This window comes from Geotrypetes seraphini, chromosome 3 (genome assembly GCF_902459505.1).
Source record: "Geotrypetes seraphini chromosome 3, aGeoSer1.1, whole genome shotgun sequence".
NCBI lineage: Eukaryota > Metazoa > Chordata > Amphibia > Gymnophiona > Dermophiidae > Geotrypetes > Geotrypetes seraphini.
The window spans coordinates 352,089,616-352,112,336 of record NC_047086.1 but is presented as its reverse complement, the minus strand read 5'-3'; the positions used below and the strand labels follow the sequence as shown (position 1 = coordinate 352,112,336).

Sequence of the window (22,721 nt, the reverse complement as noted above, 5' to 3'; positions counted from 1 at the left end):
AGTGTTCTGGTTTTGTAATATGCAGTCCCACAGAGGGTGTGGGGGGTGCTCCTTCTAGAAAGGGGTCATCTGGGAGAAGGTAGTACATTGGGGGGGGAGGGTTTCTCACCCTACCCATCCCTTCCCTCTTCCTGTGGAATGCTTTTATGTTTCCTTATATATTCTGATATTTGTTAACATTCACTTATTTCTGATCTGAAGTTACTTACCTTCAAAAGCTATTCAAAAATGTATTTAGTCCAATAAAAAAAGGTGTCATCTTATGTTTTTTTAAAGTGGACTAACTCCACTACTATACTATTGTCCTCTGTGAAAAATCTGGAGGATTTTTCTGGGCTTCTGAATTTCCCATGAACATTTACTCTAAATTAACACACAAATTCCCATGAAGGCTCAGATGTCTCAGTACAATTTGTTTAATAGTGTATTAAATCCATGTATCCTGTATAGTGGGTTGAAAGCATTTGATGTTATTGACCAGCCCATGCCCCTTAAATAGTGGAACACTGCTAAGTTTTGACTCAGCTCTATATCATTTTCTGTTCAAAGCGCATCAGGCACGCAAATTCAGACTGGAGTACTTCAGTGTCGTTCCACCTGTCAGATCAGAGAGTTGGTTTCATGTACTCATGACCAATTGCCTTTCCAGCCATAAGAGAATTCTAATCTGTTGCTAGGTAACATATCCATAGAGGCAGAAGGACCTGATTACATTTCATGCTCTTAAAGTTTGTCATGGTATCCTTCCATATCAATTCTAGCTGGGTAAGCACTTTTAAGTTCTACAGTTACAAATATGGAATGAGAACAAATTATTACACAATGGGGGGGATGGTACTGGGGGAAGGCGACCTAGAAAAGGACTTGGGGGTTTTGGTAGATAGAACAATGAAGCCAGCGGCACAGTGCGCTGCGGCCTCAAAAAAGGCAAACAGAATGTTGGGCATTATCAAAAAAGGTATCACTACCAGAACCAAGGAAGTTATCCTCCCGCTGTATAGGGCGATGGTGCGACCGCATCTGGAGTACTGCGTTCAGTACTGGTCGCCGTACCTTAAGAAGGATATGGCGATTTTCGAGAGGGTCCAGAGGAGAGTGACAAAAATGATAAAGGGCATGGAAAACCTCTCATATGCTGAGAGGCTGGAGAAGCTGGGGCTCTTCTCCCTGGAAAAGCGGAGACTTAGAGGGGATATGATAGAAACTCATAAGATCATGAAGGGTACAGTGAAGGTAGAGAGGGACAGATTCTTCAGACTAGCAGGGGCAGCAAAAACTAGAGGGCACTCAAAAAAACTGAAGGGAGATAGGTTCAGAACAAGTGCTAGGAAGTTCTTCTTCACACAGAGGGTGGTGAACACCTGGAATACGCTTCCAGAGGAGGTGGTAGAGCAGAGTACGACTTTGGGGTTCAAAAGGGGATTGGACGAGTTCATGAAGGAAAAGGGGATCCATGGGTACAATTAGAGGGTTATTATACAGTACAGAAGGCTGTAAATTAATAGAGTAGTAGAGAAATAGATCACTACAGGTCATTGACCTGGGGGGCCACTGCGGGAGCGGACTGCTGGGCGTGATGGACCTATGGTCTGACTCAGCAGAGGCAATGCTTATGTGCTTATATTATTATCCCATGGTATTCTGTAGAGTTACCAGGTGACTGCAGGCCAAAAGGGATAGGCCGAGCAAGGGCTTGTAACCCTGCTAGAGAAATTGGAGCTGCAATTTCATAAATTCAGTAGGGTGAATTTGGGATGCCTAAACCAGATGACTGGGAACCATTTTGGTTAACCCTAAATTCAGAACTGTTGGGGAAAAGTGGTACTGTTTAGAGGGTGAAGTACTTTTGTGTATGAAAGAGTAGATCTTGAGTATGATCATATGTGATGATCTTAGGTAGGCAAATAGGTAGAAAAGGCAACAGTGAAAGCTAGAAGGATGTTTGGGTACTTAGTGATTGGAATTCAGTAGGACAAAGTGGGTGATAATGCCTCTGTATAATTCTCTGGTGAGAACTAGAGTACTGTGTAAAATTTTGGAGATCACACCTTCAAAAAGATATAAACAGGATGGAGTTAGTCCAGAGGGTGGTTATTAAAATGCATAGTGGTCTTTATCATAAAGTTTATGGGGACAGAGTTAAAGATATCAATATGTATACTTTAGAAGAAAGGTGGGAGAAGGAAGATATGATCTGTGTTAGGTGCCTTTGACTTGTGTTTGAGTCCTAGCAACTTGATGAATTTCAGATCTAAAAAGAAATCAGTTTTGTGCTAGACCGGTAAGGTCATCCAGTATCATCCCTATGGTTGTTTTCAACGTGTCCAACCCTCTTCACCTGGTTCCTGCAATCATCCCAAACATGATGTCCTTCTCCAATGATCTTTCTCTTCTGACAGTATGACCAAAATAAGACAGTTATAACTTCATCATTTGGGCTTCTAGTGACATAGCTGGTTTGATCTCTTCCAAAATTGATTTGTTAGTTCTTCTGGCAGTCCATGGCATGCATAAAATCTTTCTCTAACACCAAAGCTCAAATGAGTCAATCTTCTTTCTGTCTTATTTCCATAGTGTCCAGCTTTCACATCTGTAATTGACCACTGAAAATGGTGGCTGCTGGTTGCCTGCTGTATGCATGTGCATCTCTGTGATGATGCACGGAAGGCATTTATTTATCAGGCTGCTGCCGGAAATGGCTCCCAGCCATCTAAATAACCAGCTATACACCGATATTCAGGGAAGGATAGATGGCTACCTCATGCTGTGTCTCCTACTTCTCCCCCACCAAGTTCCTTTATGTTTGCCTCTTGCCAGTCTCCCCTGTGTTTGTCACCTTGCCTTCAGATCTGTGCGTGTATGCGCCCATGACTGCCTATTTCTCTCACAGTTAATGTCTGAATACATCAGATCTCTGGGGAGAACAGGATTGCTGCTGAAGGATGGAATAAACTGCTAGCTCAGGAGAGCAGGAAATATAAGCTGTAACATGATAAATCAGTTAGTAACTAGGTAATTGTACCCACATTAGAGGGAACTGCAGGGAGAAAGGACATGGAAATTGCTGATATTCATTGCTAGTAGTAGATACCACTATTATTTACCCACAAAAATAATCATACCAGTCAAAGCTGAAGGGTGAGGATGTAGGTATTGTTTCCCCCAAAATAAGAGTGTCTTATATTAATTTTAGGCCCAAAAAGGCACTAGGTTTTATTTTTGGAGTATGTGCTTGATTATCTCTCCCTTCCTCTCCTTCACCCCAATTCTTCCCCTTTTCTTTCTCTCTGCTCCACATGTACAGTAACATAGTAACATAGTAGATGACGGCAGATAAAGACCCGAATGGTCCATCCAGTCTGCCCAACCTGATTCAATTTAAATTTTTTTTATTTTTTTTTTTCTTCTTAGCTATTTCTTGGCGAGAATCCAAAGCTTTACCCGGTACTGTGCTTGGGTTCCAACTGCCAAAATCTCTGTTAAGACTTACTCCAGCCCATCCTGCTCCAAACGGCCATGCACAGACACAGCGTCTTTCCTCCCATCCCTCGACCCTTGCCCAGCTTCCCTTCCCTCCCATCCCTTGTGCAGCAGAACCCTTGAGCGAGCACCCCCTCCCCACCGCAGCCAAACCCCCATCCTGCCCTCCCTCCCATCCGAACTCCGCCGACCACGAGCGAGCCCTAGTACATACCTCCCTAAGCAGCACTGGGCCAGCAGCACTCTAAACAGGCTGCTTCGGCCTTGTCCACCTGTGAACTCACTCTGCCGCATTACTGCTAGGGCTTATTTTGGGGGAAACACAGTAGGAAGGCAAATTTCATCACAACCAAAAAGGCTAGGATGGGTCTTCAGAGTTACTTAGCAGCACAAAAAAGTTCCACAGGCGAGTCTTTGCATTATTGTCTCTACTAGTTCTAACTTTTTAGCTTGTAGGCAACAGTGTTCCTCTAGGCTGGGAAAGCTGACCTGCGGTCCATGAGCTCTGATAGCTGGAATCCGAAAAAAAAAGTTTAAAGGGATACTAGATATGCCAATAGAAATCCCTCCCAAAGAGAAAGGACCCACCAAATTTTGAAAGGCAAGGTGGTACCCAGAGGAACAGCCAAGAGGTGAAGTTGTGGGAGAGAAGCAGTGGACACATCCTGGGTGTAGGACAGCAGCAGAAAGGTACACCTGGAAGACATAGCCTAGAGGTGGGGGTGGCAGCAGTAGATGGGCCTAAAAGCACAGTGGCAGTAGTTGAAAGACAGTGAAGCCACAGACCAGGAGAGGCAGATCTCGGAGGTGGAACTTTGGTATCAGAAAGCAACAGAGGCAGGCCAGGCCAGGCACCACAGATCCTCCCAGGATTTCCAGCAGTACTCCAGCCTATGAATGAGAACTGGGGCATGTTAGGGAAGAACAACTAGTAATGTGGGATATGGGGGTACAATATCACTATTTCTTATTTAGCTGGTAATATGCTGGGACAGATAATCCAATTTGAATGAATATTTAATTGATGTTTTATAGAAATGTATTATATAGGAGAAGCATGTTGTTCATTGGTTATGTATCATATTCATGTTTAACATTGCCACTTTTTAAATGCATAAAGCTAGAGTTGTATAAATTGAATAAACTTTTAAATATTTCTAACCAGCCGTGTTAACAGTCTTGCTCGTTTTAGATTTTTACAGCTGCTAATACTCCTTTTCCTCAGGTGACAGATGCAAGATGCCAAGCATTCAGAAATTGATGGAGCTTGCCACGGGGGACTCCAGCCAGGTCAGCCCTGGACCCAAGGATGCCCACATGCAGGCACTACAGTATAAATTCTTGACATCTCCTCCCAGCTCCCACTATGTTTACTGATGCCTCAGTTCAGTTCGTGCTCACCCTGGCACCCACACTCTTTCTTCTTTTGGCGCAGGAATTAGAGCTACAGCCTCAGCACCCTGAGGCTGTGTGTTCAAATCCCTTGCTGCTCCTTGTGACCCTGGGCAAGTCACTTAATCCCCTCATTGTCCCAGGTCCACTAGATAGAGTTTGAGCCCACCGGAACAGATAGGGAAATATGATAAAGTACCTGAACGTAAACCACTTAGGATATAAGTGGTATATAAATAAATAAAAATAAAATAAATTATTATTCTGTGTTTCAGCTGTAACCTGTATTGATGCTTGGGAAATAGTGACCAAAACACTTATAAATAAATAACTTTCCAGCTGAGTCAACTTCTGCTACTCACTCTTCCTCATGGTTGACATCAGTTGAAGATCAAAGAGAAAGCAGTGGTACCTCGGTTTACGAGTGCACCGGTTTGCGAGTGTCTTGCAAGACGAGCAAAACATTTGCAAAATCAGCACCTCGGAAACCGGAGATCTCGGAGAGAGCGTGAACTCGTAGGCCTTGAGCATGCGCAGATGCTCAAGGCCCAGCAAGAAGAGGAGGCCGATCTTCGGGCACCGGCACCAATGCACAGGACATGCCGGTGCCGAGGCCCAGATGACAGTAAGAAGCGGTTTTGGGTGGGACTGGGGGACTTCAGATTGCGGCGGGGGGAGGGGGGGAGGACGGATCACGGGGGGGGGGGGGGGAGGGTGGATCACAGGAGGGGGGGCTTCGGGGGAAGCAATGCTGATTCTCGTGGGGGGGGGGGGATAGAGCAGCGCTGCTGGCCTCAGGGGGGTGGGAACGTATCAAAGCGAGTTTCCATTATTTCCTATGGGGAAACTCGCTTTGATATGAGTATTTTGGTTTACGAGCATGCTTCTGGAACGAATTATGCTCGTAAACCAAGGTACCACTGTATGTGGACCATACACTGAACCTGCTAGTTGGATGCTAATGAAATGCTATCACAACTGGCAGATATGTCGAGTTTAAATGCTGGAAAAGGTTCACTTAGACATGCTGGCCAACTGCTTTTTGAGAGTATATTTATAACAGGGTGCCTAACTTGAGAGCAAGCAAGCATTTTAAAAAGAGGGATTGGGCAAATATGCATGGGGCTTTGAAAATGGAAGCCTAGGTATTATTTTTCTCCTTTGTCTTTGTAAAAAGAACTGTGTTGTCACTGATACCAGTACTTTCACCAGCACTGGGGGGACTGTGTCATTTGCAATCAGCCTATTCTCCCAGGGGTAAACCGCTTTTCATACAAGAAAAAAGGCCTTTGAAGACTGACCTCTAAAATCTCACTCTGTTTAAAAGTTACAATTAATGGCATGTAAAAATAAGACCACTCTAAGAAGAAGATTTAATGGTTTCACTGTAGCAAAGGTATAGTTGCATTGTATGAAAGTTAGCTTTAGTGCATTTAATAATTTGATTCTATAAGTAACACACAAATTTGGACAAAAAAAAAGTTTCTCTGGAACATCAAAGATAGTCCTGCAGGTTTTAGAAAATGTTTGTAACTATTTTTACAGTTCCATAAAATACATTTTAAAATCCAGGTAATATTAAAATGTCAGATAAACAGTATGTTTATGTAGAATTTGGCTTGGATTAAATTTGAACCTCACTCAAACTTGGTGACGGGGCAGGTGGTAGGGGGAAGAGAAGGGGCCTAGAGAACTGGCATCCAACTGACTTGGAATAAGTCTCTAGATGCAAGTCAGTTTGGATCTCTCTTAACCAGGATCAAATGCGGATATTAGCAAATTCACACATCAGAAGAGTCAGACTCTCTTTAAATATTTCATTGCTTTGGCTCTCTGGATATTCAAGTATTATTTGGGTTTCTGCTGGATACTTGTGACCTGAATTACCGTAAGCACTGTTGGAAACAGGATATTGGGCTAGATGGACCAATGGTTTGACCAGTATGGCTATTCTTATGTTCCTATTCTTATGTTACATAGATCTGAACCAAGTAGAGGAAAATAGAAATTTTTTTCTAAAAAAAAAAATCACAAATTGGGCACAAGAAACAGACTTAGGGCTCCTTATACTAAGGTGTGCTAGCGTTTTTAGCGCGCGCTAAATGAAAAATACTAACGCAAGCTCTATGGAGGCGTTAGCGTTTAGCGCATGCGGCATTGTAGCGTGCGCTAAAACCTTTAGCGCACCTTAGTAAAAGGAGCCCTTAGATTACCCACATAAATTTGTCAAGCATTTACAGAACTGAAGCAGAATCCCAATTCTAAGATAGAAATTTTGTGCTTCTAGATCCTTTTTGAAAGAGGAACAATCATGTTCCATTTATAGTAAGATATACAGCTGTAGCTGAACCAGATTTGAATGCTAAATTCCAGCATGAGTATTCCAAAAAACAAATTAAAATGGCTGTACTTAAAAGGATGTTTCTTCCTACTTAATATTTCTGAACTGTGTTTCCGCTTTACTGTAAAATTAGCATCAGAGGAAACTGAAATGCAAAGTACTCTATTCCATTAAATGGCAATTTAAATTAAAGGGGTAATTCTTAAAAGTAGCACCTGAATGTGGGTACAACAAAGAGGTGAACGAACCCTCTCGTTCCATAAATGGTGCCCAAAAAAGGCATGCAATTGGGCACAAAATTGAAGAATAGGGCAGTGGTTTCCAAACCTGATCCTGGAGGCACCCAAGCCAGTTGGGAGTTCAAGATATTCACAATGAATATTCATGAGAGAGATTTGCATGCTCTCTCTCATGAATATTCATTGTGGGTATCCTAAAAACCTGACTGGCTGGGTTGCCTCCAGGACTAGGTTTGGGTCATACTGGAATGGGGGGGTCTCTTTCACATGTAAATTGGATCAGCTGATTGGCCATAAGCATAAATTGGTTTAACAAGCACTAATTGATACTAATTAGCACTTACATATGTAACTGTTCTATGCTCCTGTTCTAAAATCAATGTGCTTAATCTCTAAAGTGCAATTCCAAAGGCAGCATGGTCATGGGAGGAGAATGGGTGGGTCAGGGCATGGCCAGAATCAGATGCAGCTTTACAGAATACAGTAGAATCCCAGTTAACCAGTAAACAACCAACTGGCACTCAACTAACCGGCAAAAAAAAAATAAAAAAAAAATTATCCTCTCTCTAGCCTCTGAAGCAGTAGCGACAGCTGGTCCTGTTACGACCACCCCTTCCCTCCAGCCCCCAAAACAGCAATGGCAGCTTCTGCTGTGCCACTTCCAAAGCGGCAGAGGAAAGGCTCTACTGGGGCTGGCTGCAAGCTGCCTGTTTACAGCATTGCCTCTGCTGACTGGCTGCTGCTACTGCTTTAGGAAAGCCGCAGGTAGGAGAGTCCGGCTCCACCCACACAGAAGGAGGGAGGGCAGACCCAGAAGGGAGGTGGACCAAAAGTGTATGGGGGAAGAAAGGACATGAATGCTGGACTTGCATGATGAAGGGGAGGGGAGATGGATGAATGCTGGACCTATGTTTGGGGGGGGGGGGGAAAGTGACCCAGACCAGAAAGGAGGGTGGGAAGTGAGAAACAGATGCTGGACCTATACGTGGGGGGAAGATAGAGAGAGCGACTCAGCCCAGAAAGGTGAGGTGGGAAGGGAGACAAAACTATTTTTAATAGTAACTCTCAAGCAACCAAAAACTACATTTATACCCCATGGGTGCTGGATAGCTAAGAGTTTACTGTATTTGCATTTACATGCCTAAATGCTAATAGTTATGGGTGAAAATGCAGACTTTAAGCTAATATTCTCTAACTAGTCTTTAAGCCCATTACATTAATGGGTGCTAGAATAGATGTGTGTGTCTGTCTTTCTTTCTCTCTCTCGCTTCTTGGCCGCTGTCTTTTTTTTAGCACACCCCTCCCCCTAAAGCAGCCCCCTTTCCCTCTCTCCCTGGCCCCCTGTTGTGCTATGCCTGCCTGCTCTGTGGCCCCCTTCTGTTCCCCCCCCCCCCAGAGCAAAGCATGATTGCTGCCTACCCCCCAGCACACCCCTCCCCCAAAGCAGGCTCCTTTTCCTCTCCCCCTGTTAGAAACATAGAAAGATGACGGCAGAAAAGGGCTATAGCCCATCAAGTCTGCCCACTCTACTGACCCACCCCATTAAGTCTGAGTACTAATGACCTATTTCCTAAACTCAACCCTCGTAAGGATCCCACTAGGGCAGGGGTCTGCAACCTTTAAGACATAAAGAGCCACTTGGACCCGTTTTCGAAAAGAAAAAAAAACTTGGAGCCGCAAAACCATTATAAAACAAATCTAACACTGCATATATTGTTTCTTATCTTAATGCTATATACAGGATCACTAAATTGAAAATAAAATCATTTTTCCTACCTTTGCTATTTGGTGATTTCATGAGTCTCTGGTTGCACTTTCTTCTTCTGACTGTGCATCCAATCTTTCTTCCTTTCTTTCAGCCTCCTGTATGTTTCCTCTCCTCCAGACCTCATTCTCTCCCCCAACTTTTTCTTTCTGTCTCCCTGTTCCCCCTTCTTTCTGTCTCCGTGCCGTCCCCCAAGCCACTCGGTTTGCTGCCACCGCAATCGGGGAACAGCCCCCAAGCCACCGCCGTCCCAAGCTTTCCCTGCAGAAGTGTTGCGCTGACCAGCATTCCGCTTCCTGACGTCAATTCTGACGTAGGAGAGGAAGTTCCGGGCCAACAAGGCATTTCTCCTCATTCCATCCAGCCTGAGCCCCATCTCTCCTTGATCCAGCATTTCCCTTCTGTGTCTGTCAGAATTACCATTCCACCTATTTTCCAGCATCACCCTTCTTTGTGTCCATCTCACCTATATCCCTATCTCACCACTTTTTCAGAATCTTCATTTGTCTCTGTCCTTATCTTTACGCCATGTTCACCATTTGCCCTTTCAATGTCTTTATCTCCCCCCACACACTTTTTCAGCATTACTTCTATGTCTCTATTTCACCTCCTCTTCATGTCCCCTCTGTATCTCTATCCTTATTCAGTAGGTCCTGCTTACCCTTTCTCTTCTTTGTGTCACTATCTCCATTTTCAGCTTTCCCCCCTTTTCCTTTGTTACTGCACCCTGTAGCTAGAATCTTTCCACCCTCCCTCCACTCCGGCCCAGCCCAGTATGAAATATTTCCTTTTGTTTCCCTCCCCTCTCTCTTTCTCTCTCTCTTCTCCTCCCTCACCCACGAGTCCTGCATCTGTCCCTCTCCCTTCTACCTGCACCTGGCAACACCCCCCTGCTCCGCGGCTCTCTTCAGCAACTCGTCAGCAGCAGTGATCAAGACAAGCTGCCGACATCGAGGCCTTCCCTCTACGAGTCCCGCCTTTGTGGAAAAAGGAAGTTGAAACAAGCGGGACTCGCAGAGGGTAGGCCCCGACGTCAGAAGCTTGTGTCGATCGCTGCTGCTGAGTTGCCGAAGAGAGCCGCGGAGCAGGAGATGTGGCCGGAAGCAGGTAGAAGGGAGAGGGAGATAGGAAGGCTGTAGATCTCCGGAGCATGACACCGACCCCGGCCAGGATGATTTCTTTTTCAGGCGTGCACCTTACAAGTCCAGCATCGCGGCGGGAAATAGCCATGCTGAGCAGTGAGCTCAGCACTACACAGATGAAAGCCTTGCTTGCTGATTGGTCCGGCGGCACGGCGGGGCGGGACCGCCGGACCAATCAGCAAGCAAGGCTTTCATCTGTGTATGTGCTGAGCTCACTGCTCAGCATGGCTATTTCCCGCCGCGACGCCGGACTTGTAAGCTGCATGCCTGCGTGACACACTACCGGAGCCGCAGCAAAGGTGGAAAAGAGCCGCATGCGGCTCTGGAGCCGCAGGTTGCCGACCCCCGCACTAGGGCATCCCATTTATTCTTAAAGTCAAGCACGCTGGTGGCCTTGATCACCTGCTCTGGAAGCTTGTTCCAGTGATCTACAACCCTTTCTGTGAAGAAATACTTCCTTACATCACTATCGAATTTCCCTCCTCTGAGTTTGAGCAGATGCCCCCTTGTGACCGAGGGTCCTTTGAGAAAGAAGATGTCTTCTTCCACCTCGACACGTCCCGTGATGTATTTAAATGTCTCAATCATGTCCCCCCTCTCCCTGCGTTCCTCCAGAGTGTAGAGCTGCAATTTGTTTAGTCTTTCTTCGTACGAGAGACCCTTGAGCCCCGAGATCATCCTAGTGGCCATCCGCTGAACCGACTCAACTCTAAGCACGTCTTTACGGTAATGTGGCCTCCAGAATTGCACACAGTACTCCAGATGAGGTCTCACCATGGTTCTGTACAGTGGCATTATGACTTCAGATTTGCGGCTAACGAAGCTTCTATTGATACATCCCATAAGTTGCCTTGCTTTGGATGAGGCCTTCTCCACTTGTTTGGCGGCCTTCATGTCTGCACTGATGATTACTCCCAAGTCTCTTTCTTCTGAAGTCCTAGCTAGTGTTTCTCCATTTAAGGTGTAAGGTTTGCATGGATTTCTGCTACCGAGATGCATAACCTTACATTTCTTAGCGTTGAAGCCCAGCTGCCATGTCGAGGACCAGTTTTCCAACGTAAGCAGATCCTGCATCATACTATCCTGCAGATTGCTTTCACTTACTATATTACATAGTTTGGCGTCATCAGCGAATAGAGTTACTTTACCCTGAAGCCCTTGGGTCAAGTCCCTTATGAATATGTTAAAAGGAGTGGACCCAGGACCGAGCCCTGTGGCACTCCGCTGGTCACCTCCGATGTCTCAGAGAGGGTGCCGTTGACCACCACCCTCTGACGTCTTCCACTCAGCCAATCATTGACCCATGCAATTAGTGTCTCACCTAACCCCATCGATTTCATCTTGTTTAATAGTCTACGGTGTGGGACGCTGTCGAAAGCCTTACTGAAATCCAAGTACACTATGTCCAGAGACTCTCCCGAGTCTAGCTTTCCTGTTACCCAATCAAAGAAGCTGATAAGATTGGATTGGCATGACCTACCCCTAGTGAATCCATGTTGATTAGGATCCCTTAGATTCCCCTCATCCAAAATCGTGTCTAATTTACCTTTAAGTAGTGTTTCCATGAGTTTACACACTATTGATGTGAGACTCACTGGTCTGTAATTCGTAGCCTCCGCTCTGCAACCCTTTTTGTGCAGAGGAACGACGTTAGCTGTTTTCCAGTCCAGGGGGACTCTCCCCGTACTTAGGGAGAGATTGAAGAGCATGGCTAACGGTTCCGCCAGGACATCGCACAGCTCTCTGAGCACTCTTGGGTGCAATTTGTCTGGTCCCATGGCTTTGTTCACCTTGAGTCTTGACAGTTCGCTGTAAACATCAGCTAGTGAGAACCCAAAATTCTGAAATGGGTCTTCCTTGCTTGGCTTTGCTTCCAGCTGTGGCCTGTGTCCAGGTGCCTCGCAGGTAAAGACTGAGCAGAAGTAATCGTTCAGTAGTTTGGCTTTTTCGGAATCTGTTTCCACATAATTCCCATCTGCTGTTCTAAGGCGTACTATCCCGTTTGTGTTCTTCTGCCTGTCACTAATATACCTGAAGAAGGATTTGTCCCCTTTCTTAATGTTCTTTGCTAGAGTTTCTTCCACTCGAAGTTTGGCCTCCCTGACTGCTGTTTTGACCACTGTAGACCTTGTCTTGTATTCAATGTTAGCTTCTTTCTCCCCGGTGCGTTTGTATGAAAGAAATGCTCTTTTCTTGTCCTTGACTAGGTGTGAGACTTCATCAGTGAACCAAAGGGGTTTCTTCTTTTGTTGTTTATTTACCGATTTTATGTAGCGGATAGTTGCTTCGTGTAGTGTCCTTTTCAGTGTTGACCACATAGCTTCCACATCATCCGTTGTTTCTTGAGCCTGTAGCGTCTGGTGGACGAAATCACCCATGCTTGCGAAGTCAGTGCCCCGGAAATTGAGTACCCTCGTTTTTGTTTATGATCTAGGGAAGCCCTTCCTAAGGTTAAACCATACCATGTTATGGTCACTGGTTGCCAGCGTTTCTCCCACCGAGACTTCCGTGACGCTTTCCCCGTTCGTAAGTACCAGGTCCAGAATGGCCTGGGCCCTAGTGGGCTCAAGTACCATTTGTTTGAGCTGTACTCCCTTCATGGACGTTAATATCCTCCTGCTACTACAAGTTGTTGCTGAGAATGTGTTCCAGTCTACATCAGGCATGTTGAAGTCCCCTAGCAGGACAACGTCCCCCCCGTAAGGTGATATTCTCAATGTCTTCAATTAATTCTGTGTCCTTGTCCTCCGATTGTCTTGGAGGTCTGAATACATTTGTCCCCCGGGATTTACTTACTTTTTCAATCATCGCCGCAACAAACGCGGAGGTGGACTAGCCATAATTTTTCGTATATCCTTATTAAAAGATATTGACTATTCTACTCCAAATTCAGCTATTGAATTCTTACAATTCTCCTTTCAGACTAAGCCAAAACAAGATGCCTTACTTATTTACTTGCCTCCTCCAATCAATAACGAAAATTTATCAGAACTGCAATCACTTCTTTTCGATTTCGGTTCCTCCACTACTAACCCTCTAATTTTAGGAGATTTTAACATTCATTTTGATGACCCTAAGAATAATCAAACCAATACTATTCTTTCGCATATTAAACATCTTGATTTAAATCCTTTAATATTTGAACCCACACATCACCTAGGACATACTCTTGATATGTTTCTCATTCCCTCCTCATCAATAACTAACTATTCCCTCAATTTTTGCTTAGCAGTTCCTTGGTCAGATCATTATCTGTTATCGGTTTCATACAAACTCAACCACACTAACCCCCAATCTCCCAAACAAAAAATAATTAAATTTAGAGATTTCAATAATCTATCTTCAGATACAATACTCGCCAAAATTTCAACTAACTTTTTCGATTTTACATCTATCTCCTTAGACGATTCTGTTCAACTTTGGTCAAAAAATACTCTTAGGCTACTAGATAAAATTGCACCCCAACAAACTAAAATCTTCCCTGCAAAGAAAACTTTTAACCCATGGTTTACAGCTGAACTTTCCCTTATAAAAAGACAATTAAGATCACTTGAACGCAAATGGAGAAAAAACAAATCAAATTCCAATTATGAATTATTTAAAAATCACTCTAATTTCTACAAAACGAAAATAAACCTAGCCAAAACAAAATTCTACTCTGGTCTAATCAAAAAAGCTCCAAATTCTGCCACTTTATATCGAATAATAAATTCAATTTTCTACTCTGACAAACGGAAAACACCAGCTATAAAGACTAACCTCACAGCCCATGAACTTGCCTCATACTTTCAAAAGAAAATCGAAGATATTCGATCCTCTTTCACAATAAACTCCACTTTCAAATCAGTTCATTCATCACAAGATCTCATTTCACTCTCTTCTAAATGCTCTTCTTTCAATATTCCAAGTCTTACTGAAATAGAATCTATCATCAAAACCATCAACATAAAAGGTTCACAAACCGATTCTATTCCTCCTTTTCTTCTAAAACGATATTTTTGCATTTTTGGTCCAACAATACATACTTTAGTGAGTGAAAGTTTAAAACAAGGCATTATGCCAAAGGATTGGAAACATTCAATTATTTATCCCATTTCAAAAAATCACAAAATAAGCATTGAGGATTGTACAAACTATAGACCCATAGCCAACATCCCTTTCTTATCCAAGTTAACGGAGAAGGTAGTCTATAACCAAATCTCTGACTTTATCGAAAAAACCAACATTCTTCATCCTAATCAGACTGGTTTCAGGCAATACCATTCCACAGAACACTCCTTAATAGGTATGACCACCTCTATTCATTATTTCCTTGACCATCACCAATCAGTTCTTCTAGTCTCTCTTGACCTATCGTCAGCCTTTGACACAATTGATCATGACTTACTAATAAACAGACTCCAATCAATAGGTATTACAGACCAGGTACTATCCTGGTTCCAATCTTATTTTTCAAATCGCTCCTCATCTGTTTCTTTCAATAATACAATTTCTGATACTTTTTCCACAACGTACGGTGTTCCTCAAGGTTCTATACTCTCTCCTCTCTTATTCAATATATTTCTTGCTCCTTTGTTGACTTTATGTCAATCAATTGGTTTCAATACTTTTGCTTATGCTGACGATATACAGCTTCTGCATCCTATTAATCCTGACAACCCTTTTGACATAGCCCAAATTAACACAAAACTTGAACAAATTCACTACTGGTTAATCAATAATCGTTTAGCGTTGAACATCAATAAATCCAATATACTGCTTTTTCCTTGGAAAGACAACCCTACTCTTATTTCGCCAATCTCTATCAATGGACTCCCTTTACAAGTAGTACAAAAAACCAAAATTCTTGGTGTAATTCTGGACCATAAACTTACTTTTCACGATCATATCAGCAGTGTTATTAAGTCTTCTTTTTTTAGACTGAGACAAATACGCTCTATCTCCCAGCTATTTAATAATGACTCTTTGAAAATTCTCATCCATTCTCTTGTAATTTCAAATTAGATTATTGCAACGCTTTATTTAATGGTATAGCACAAAAAGAAATCAGACGTCTTCAGATTATTCAGAATACAGCCATCAGACTTATCACAAAAGCTAAAAAATTCGACCATATAACTCCTCTTCTTAAGGAAGCTCACTGGCTTCCAGTAGCTCACAGAATAACTTACAAACTTTGTCTGCTCACATTTAAATCTCTTCTGTTTAAAACTCCGGCCTTCATTCATAAACTATTAATTCCTTATTCCTCCAATAGAACCCTAAGATCAGATCAACAGCACTTATTAATGATTCCATCGTTAAAAATAATAAATACGCGCCGTCAGTATATTTTCTCAGTAACGGCTCCCCAAACTTGGAATTCTCTTCCCATCTATTTACGTGAAGAACTTAATCTAGAAAAATTTAAAATCAAACTGAAAACTTTTTTATTTAACGATGCATTTGTTATCTGATTTATAGTTATCTTTTTAATATCATCCAACTACATTTGTTTCTATTTCTCTTTTCTTCATATATTCAACTATTTTTATCCCATCCTTTCTGTGTTTTCCTTATTTGGTTCCCCACTTTACTCAATTACATTGTAACTTCTTCCCCTACCTTCCTTTTGTTTCCAGTTTGTTCAGTTATCGTCTAGTCTTGTGAGTTTTTAATTATTTTAAAATTATTTTATTTTGTAACTTTATTAATGTGTAAATCGCCTTGAATATTGAAAAGGCGATTAAACAAATAAATAATAAACTTGAAACTTGAATACCACACCAAGGTATAGGCATTTCTCTCCGCCTCTGGCCAGGTTTACCCAGATGGATTCCCCAGAGTACCACTGGATTCCCCAGTGTACCACTGGATTCCCCAGTGTACCACTGGATTCCCCAGTGTACCACTGGATTCCCCAGTGTGCCATGCCTGCCTGCTCCATGGCCCCCTTCTGTTCCCCCCCTCCCAGAGCAAAGCATGATTGATGTCTGGCCCCCCAGCACACCCCTCCTCCCAAAGCAGCCCCCTTTCCCTCTCCCCCTGGCCCCCTGTTGTGCCATGCCTGCCTGCTCCGTGGCCCTATGCTATAAAGCAGAATTAGATTTATTGAATTCATAACAGCATTTCTCCTCTTCCCTCCCCTCCCCCCCATGGGAGAGTGAGTGGTTAGAGCTATAGCCTCAGCACCCTGAGGTTGTGAGTTCAAATCCCACGCTGCCCTTTTGTGACCCTGGGTAAGTCATTTAATCCCCCCATTGCCCCAGGTACATTACTTTTTTTTTTAATTTATTCAATTTTCTATGCCGTTCTCCCAAGGGAGCTCAGAACGGTTTACATGAATATATTCATAGATTGTAAGCCCACCAGGACAGATAGGGAAAATACCCTCCCCTCCATGGAATATAAGACATCGACACCCCCCCCCCCAAAAAAAAAAAAAATCTGCTATGACTCAGTAACCCAACTAAGGATTACATTTCTTATATTGAAGCTGTTTGTTCTGGGGTGGGGAGCTGGTAACATCCTAGGAGGGCTGGTCCTTAACACAGCTATCTGGTCTCAAGGATCCTTGCAAATTAAGCTCTGTACTGATGTCCCCTTGTGGCACTGGGATGTAACTCATGATCACTATCCTCCTTGCACTCTAACTTGTCCCAAGTTTTCCGGGTCCCTTAGTACCTTGCCGCCCCCCTTCCCACGGTCCCGACAAACCTCCTGGCTCTAGCAGTGGCTGCAGCACTCTAAACACGCTGCTTCGCGACCTTCTACTGCCCTGATTTGCTCTGCCGCATCTCTGATGATGTCATCAGGGATGCGGCAGAGCAAATCAGGACAGTAGAAGGCCGCGAAGCAGCGTGTTTAGAGTGCTGCGGCCGCTGCTAGAGGCGAGAGGTTTGTCGGGACTGCGGGAAGGGGGGGGGGGGGCAGCAAGGGACTAAGGGTAGCGGCCAGACCGTGTGAAGGGAGGGTCGGACGGGGGTTTGGGTGCACCGGCGGGAAGGGGGCAACGACGACGATCTGCCTTACACGGAAATAACCCTATGCGCGTATGCGCACTCTTGTCGGCGGGGACCTACAGGATCACAGAAAACGGAACCACGCACTTAGGGTTTTATTATAGTAGATGGCTGTTCCACATGGAAATGCTGTTATAGAATTAGCACTCTTGTAGCAACCTTTACCTCTGCGCCTAGTTTTAGGTTCCCTTTACTGAATCTACCCCTTAGGGCCAATTCGGTTAACAGAGTTAATAAGGCACACCTAAACTTTTATACAATAGTAGCACAAAGCCACTTTAGTATGCTGAAGCTTAGGAAAGACAGCTTATGCCAAGTCAAAGGAAGGCATAAGAAATGTATTAAATCCCTAAATGAACCTTGCAATTTGAACATCTGATACATAGTAACATAGTAGATGACGGCAGATAAAGACCCGAATGGTCCATCCAGTCTGCCGAACCTGATTCAATTTAAATTTTTAAATTTTTCTTCTTAGCTTTACCCAGTACTGTGCTTGGGTTCCAACTGCCAAAATCTCTGTTAAGACTTACTCCAGCCCATCTACACCCTCCCAGCCATTGAAGCCCTCCCCTGCCCATCCTCTACCAAACGGCCATACACAGACACAGACCATACAAGTCTGCCCAGTAACTGGCCTAGTTCAATCTTTAATATTATTTTCTGATTCTAAATCTTCTGTGTTCATCCCACGCTTCTTTGAACTCAGTCACAGTTTTACTCTCCACCACCTCTCTCGGGAGCGCATTCCAGGCATCCACCACCCTCTCCGTAAAGTAGAATTTCCTAACATTGCCCCTGAATCTACCACCCCTCAACCTCAAATTATGTCCTCTGGTTTTACCATTTTCCTTTCTCTGGAAAAGATTTTGTTCTACGTTAATACCCTTTAAGTATTTGAACGTCTGAATCGTATCTCCCCTGTCCCTCCTTTCCTCTAGGGTATACATATTCAGGGCTTCCAGTCTCTCCTCATACGTCTTCTGGCGCAAGCCTCCTATCATTTTCGTCGCCCTCCTCTGGACCGCCTCAAGTCTTCTTACGTCTTTCGCCAGATACGGTCTCCAAAACTGAACACAATACTCCAAGTGGGGCCTCACCAATGACCTGTACAGGGGCATCAACACCTTCTTCCTTCTACTGACTACGCCTCTCTTTATACAGCCCAGAATCCTTCTGATATTATTCTATATGGTGCTTAGAAAGTTGTGTGCATAACTTCTATTAGGTGTGAGTTGCCAATTATCAGTGCTGATTAGCTTGTTGAACAATTAAGTTGCATGTGCAACTTGGGTTGCACAATACAGAATGGCACCTAGTGTGGCACTTTTTATAGAACAGCGCCTAGCACATGCCATTGACATTCACGCACAAGCGCATATTCTACAAATTAGCGTGCGCAGTTGGTGCCTACATTTGAGCCTAAAACTAAGGGCTCCTTGTACGAAGGTGCGCTAGGGTTTTTAGCGGGCGCTACGACGCTTTGCGCGCTAGACGCTAACGCCTCCATAGAGCTGGTGTTAGTATTTTCCGTGTGGCGTGGGATTAGCGTGCGCTAAAAACGCTAACGCACCTTCGTAAAAGGAGCCCCAAGGCACGGATCAGCATATTTTGCACCGCAAAGCGATACAAAAACAACGTAAATGAAAGCTTTCAGGGTCTTAAAGATGCTTTAAATTATGTGAAACCTAAAATAAAATTATTAGGGGTTATATTTTGATATCTTTGTGAAAAGAGGGGTCACATTACACAATAGTAGAGACTCATTAACTGTGACAGTCTATACCAGAAGACACTGATACTGGCTTGGCATTCTGAATGACCCACAAAAGAACATGGGCATGGAACAACATAAATTATTGCCCATTTACCAAAGTCCAATAATACACATTTTTTCCCGTAAACTGGAAACTTAGGGAAAAACATTACAGATTTGTTAATGGACTTAACATGCAATGTTCTGGAGTCCTTATAGCGAGCAAAAAAGCAAACATTTAAAACAGAATTTCTAACGTGCATAATATTTCTACAGTTCCTAGCTCTGAAAGTGTGCTACATGTTAATGACGTCTAAATTCTGTTTTTCGTGGTATGGACCTGAGATACAGTGGTGTGCCCTGGTAACTTTAGGACGGCCTTGTTCTTTCAGGGCTGATTCATTAGGGTCTTTCCCAGGAACAGAATGGCAGGAAAACTGTAACTGAATCAGACCCAGCAATGGAGCTACCATGCCGCATGCAATTGCTGCCGGCACCCACTAAACTGGCTTACTTCAACTCTGTTCCATTTTGTGTCTCATCCAATCAGTGGATGATCATTGCATGACATCAGAACAGCAGTCCGTTAGAACAGCAGCAGTAGCAGCAACATGAGAAACAGTACGAGAACAGATGGTTGGGCAAATCGGGTCAAAACAGCAATATCTTTCAGCAGCCTTAAGAGTAAATATTCTTTAGATATTGCTGTGATGTGATATAGCTTTTACTGCATTGTTTACAGTTTAAAATCTTTATTAATAGTTACTTGCTTTTTAAAAGCAGTCAAATAATTTAGTGATATTTACTTTCATTTTTGTTGGTGTACCCAGGGGAGGTTGTGAGTATATTTGATTAGCTACAATTTTCCATAGTAATCTACAAAGTGCCACTGAGTTCTGCAGGCCCGGTTCTAATACTTGTATGTGCCCTGTCATTTTGGACCTGAGTTAGATGTTCAGTTTCAGGGGGGCACGAAAGCTAGGTTCACGAGTGTTGCTTTGATATACTTTGAGTTTTGGCATGCATTCTTAGCCCAGTGCTCTCAGTATATAGGCACAGCTGAACATCATTTTCAGCTGAGATGAAACATCAAATTTTAAAACACACTTCCTGTTTCAAAAAAGAAATAGATAAAAAATAAACAAAACATAAAAAAGCAATGGCGGCTCCGTGTCTTCAAAAGATAAGGCACCAGCAAAAATTTCTTAGGTAAAAGGCTGCATCAGATTTTCCTGGTAACCATCAGTGTGGTTCATGCTTAGGTTCAGTTCATTTGACCCTGAAGGACTATGGAGGGATTCATCAAAATTAAGTTCTTTAACACAAAAAGTATAGTTTATTCCTGTGGGTCTTTTGACACATCAGGAAAAAATAAACAGTCTGAGCATGTAATAAAAGGCCTTAAACATTGCTTGATTCTATTTCCATCAATGGCAGAAACTGACATTCATTTTTGTCTTTCGAAAGAGAAGTGTGTTCACCCTGTGTCATTTTTTTTCTCTTGTTTTGTTTATATAACCTTTCAAAATACTGTCACCATATCAGTCCAGCTAGTGTGATCGCTACATGGCCAATGGTGTCCAGGAAACAGGATCCAAAGACAGTGCTACTTGATGATTTCGATTACAGAAATGTCTTCGCTCACATAGTGTGGTGTCAAGCCATTAAGGTAGATACTGTCACTCTTTGTGAGAGCCGGAAGCATTTCCTTCTCATTGGTCAAGTGGTTTACTGAAAGGGTTCTTTTGCCAGGAGTCATTTCTAGGCTTGGGCTCATTGGAATGTCACCAGAAAGCTTCCTTTTAATAGAGGTGGCCCGCTGAAACTTGTCATATATCTCCACGCTCAGACGTCTGCGAGTTTCTTTGAATTCTGCTGTAACATTGGCTGTCCACTCAGCAGCATGCGCTCTGAATTCTCCTACCTGTAATAAAGACAAGAACAAAGAGAATGCTACTGTACCTTAAGACATTTTCATTTACTCAATAAATCTTCTCTACCCCCAAAACAGAAACAAAAAAAACAATCTGAAAATGGGTTTCTAGGCAGATGATGAGAGGCTGCCCAGACGAGTGTTTCAAACATTTTTAAAATGTCTAGATCTAGCAGATTGAATACAAAATTATAAAGGAAACCCTTGAATCTAATAAGTAATATTCAACCAGTCAAAAATTGTATAACCTTAACCCTTTAATTGGCAGATGGTAAAACGGCTGCTTTATATAACTTGATGTTGAACGAAAACAACAGTGTCAAGTAACAGGAATTTGGAAATGCAGATAAGATTCATAGAAGACACATATTTATTTGGCATTTTTGCTCAGAAGAAAGGGTTAAATTTCTAAGTTATACATTCAACGATAAACACATGAAGGGTGCTCATATTTAAACACATGCTTTCTATCCTGGATTCTATATATTGCACTGATATCTGAGGGTCGATCCAAGATGTGTGCCAACTAAAATGGCTAATAAACCAATGATTGGGTACTACTTCTACTAGGACTAAGGGGTCCTTTTATTAAGAAGTGCGTTTAGCGCGTGCTAAATCGGTTAGCATTCCTTAATAAAAGGACCCCTAACTATCTTAATAAAAAAAATTTGGCCCGCGACTTAGCCTATGCTTTAGATTTCGGCCCCTTATGTGACTGAGTTTGACACGCCTGCTCTACACAAAAGTGGAAGTAAGTAAAAAATAGGGAATTACAGGCCGGTAAGTCTGACTTCTGTGGTAAGCAAATTAATGGAAATGCTTTTAAAACAGAGAATGGTGAAGTTTCTGGAATCCTATGGATTACAGGACTGGAGGCAACATGGATTCATTAGCAGTAGGTCTTGTCAGACAAATCTGTTCAATTTCTGATTGGGTGACCACAGAATTGGGTAGAGGGAGTGCGCTAGATGTGGTGTATTTAGATTTTAGCAACGCCTTTGACAGTGTTCTACATAGATGTCTAATAAATAAACTGAGTGCCCTCGGGATAGGTCCCAAAGTGACGGGCTGGGTTAAGAACTGGTTGAGTGGAAGGCAGGATACATATCACCACGATATCACCACATATCACCAAGATAGATTTGTCAGCAATGCAAGGCTGCCCTAAAATCTCACTTCATAGACCTAGATAATTTAGCAGCTCCGTAACTTTAACCATTTAACTTGGCAGATATAATAATAATAACAACAACAACAATTTATATACCACAGGACCGTGAAGTTCTATGCGGTTTACAATGATTAATAATGCTACAAATTGAGCAGAACTAACAAGTTAAAAACTAGTGACTAACAGCTCTAGATATAGCTTTAACTCCATTTCAAGCATGTGCCTGCATAGTGCGTGTGTGTGGTATGGAAGGAGGAGAAAGAGGGGACACAAATGCATGTTTGTCTAAGGATTAATATAGTCTTAATTTGGCCTTGGTCACATGTCATAATAGGGCTCCTTTGTCAAAGTTCCATTAGATCAATGCCTTATGTAGTAAATGTCTCATGCTTAACTGCTGTCAGACATGTAACTGATATACATGGTGTAACCGGGGTGGGTCAAGCCTGTAACTGTCCGGCTCACAGATCTCAACTGAGTGGATTTTTTTTTTTTTTATTG

The 22,721-nt window shown here is 43.0% G+C and overlaps 1 protein-coding gene across 6 annotated transcripts in view; it reads right to left on the bottom strand.

Moving 5' to 3' along the window:
- Nucleotides 1-20,429: 20,429 nt before the first annotated feature.
- Nucleotides 20,430-22,721, bottom strand: part of KCNK2 (potassium two pore domain channel subfamily K member 2) — a 149,757-nt gene continuing 147,465 nt past the window's right edge. For all 6 annotated transcript variants that reach the window (XM_033935610.1, XM_033935613.1, XM_033935611.1 and 3 more), the window contains one exon: nt 20,430-21,040. In XM_033935610.1, coding sequence (XP_033791501.1) covers nt 20,723-21,040 — 318 coding nt within the window. In that variant the 3' untranslated portion in view covers nt 20,430-20,722. The remainder of the gene's footprint in view (nt 21,041-22,721) is intronic.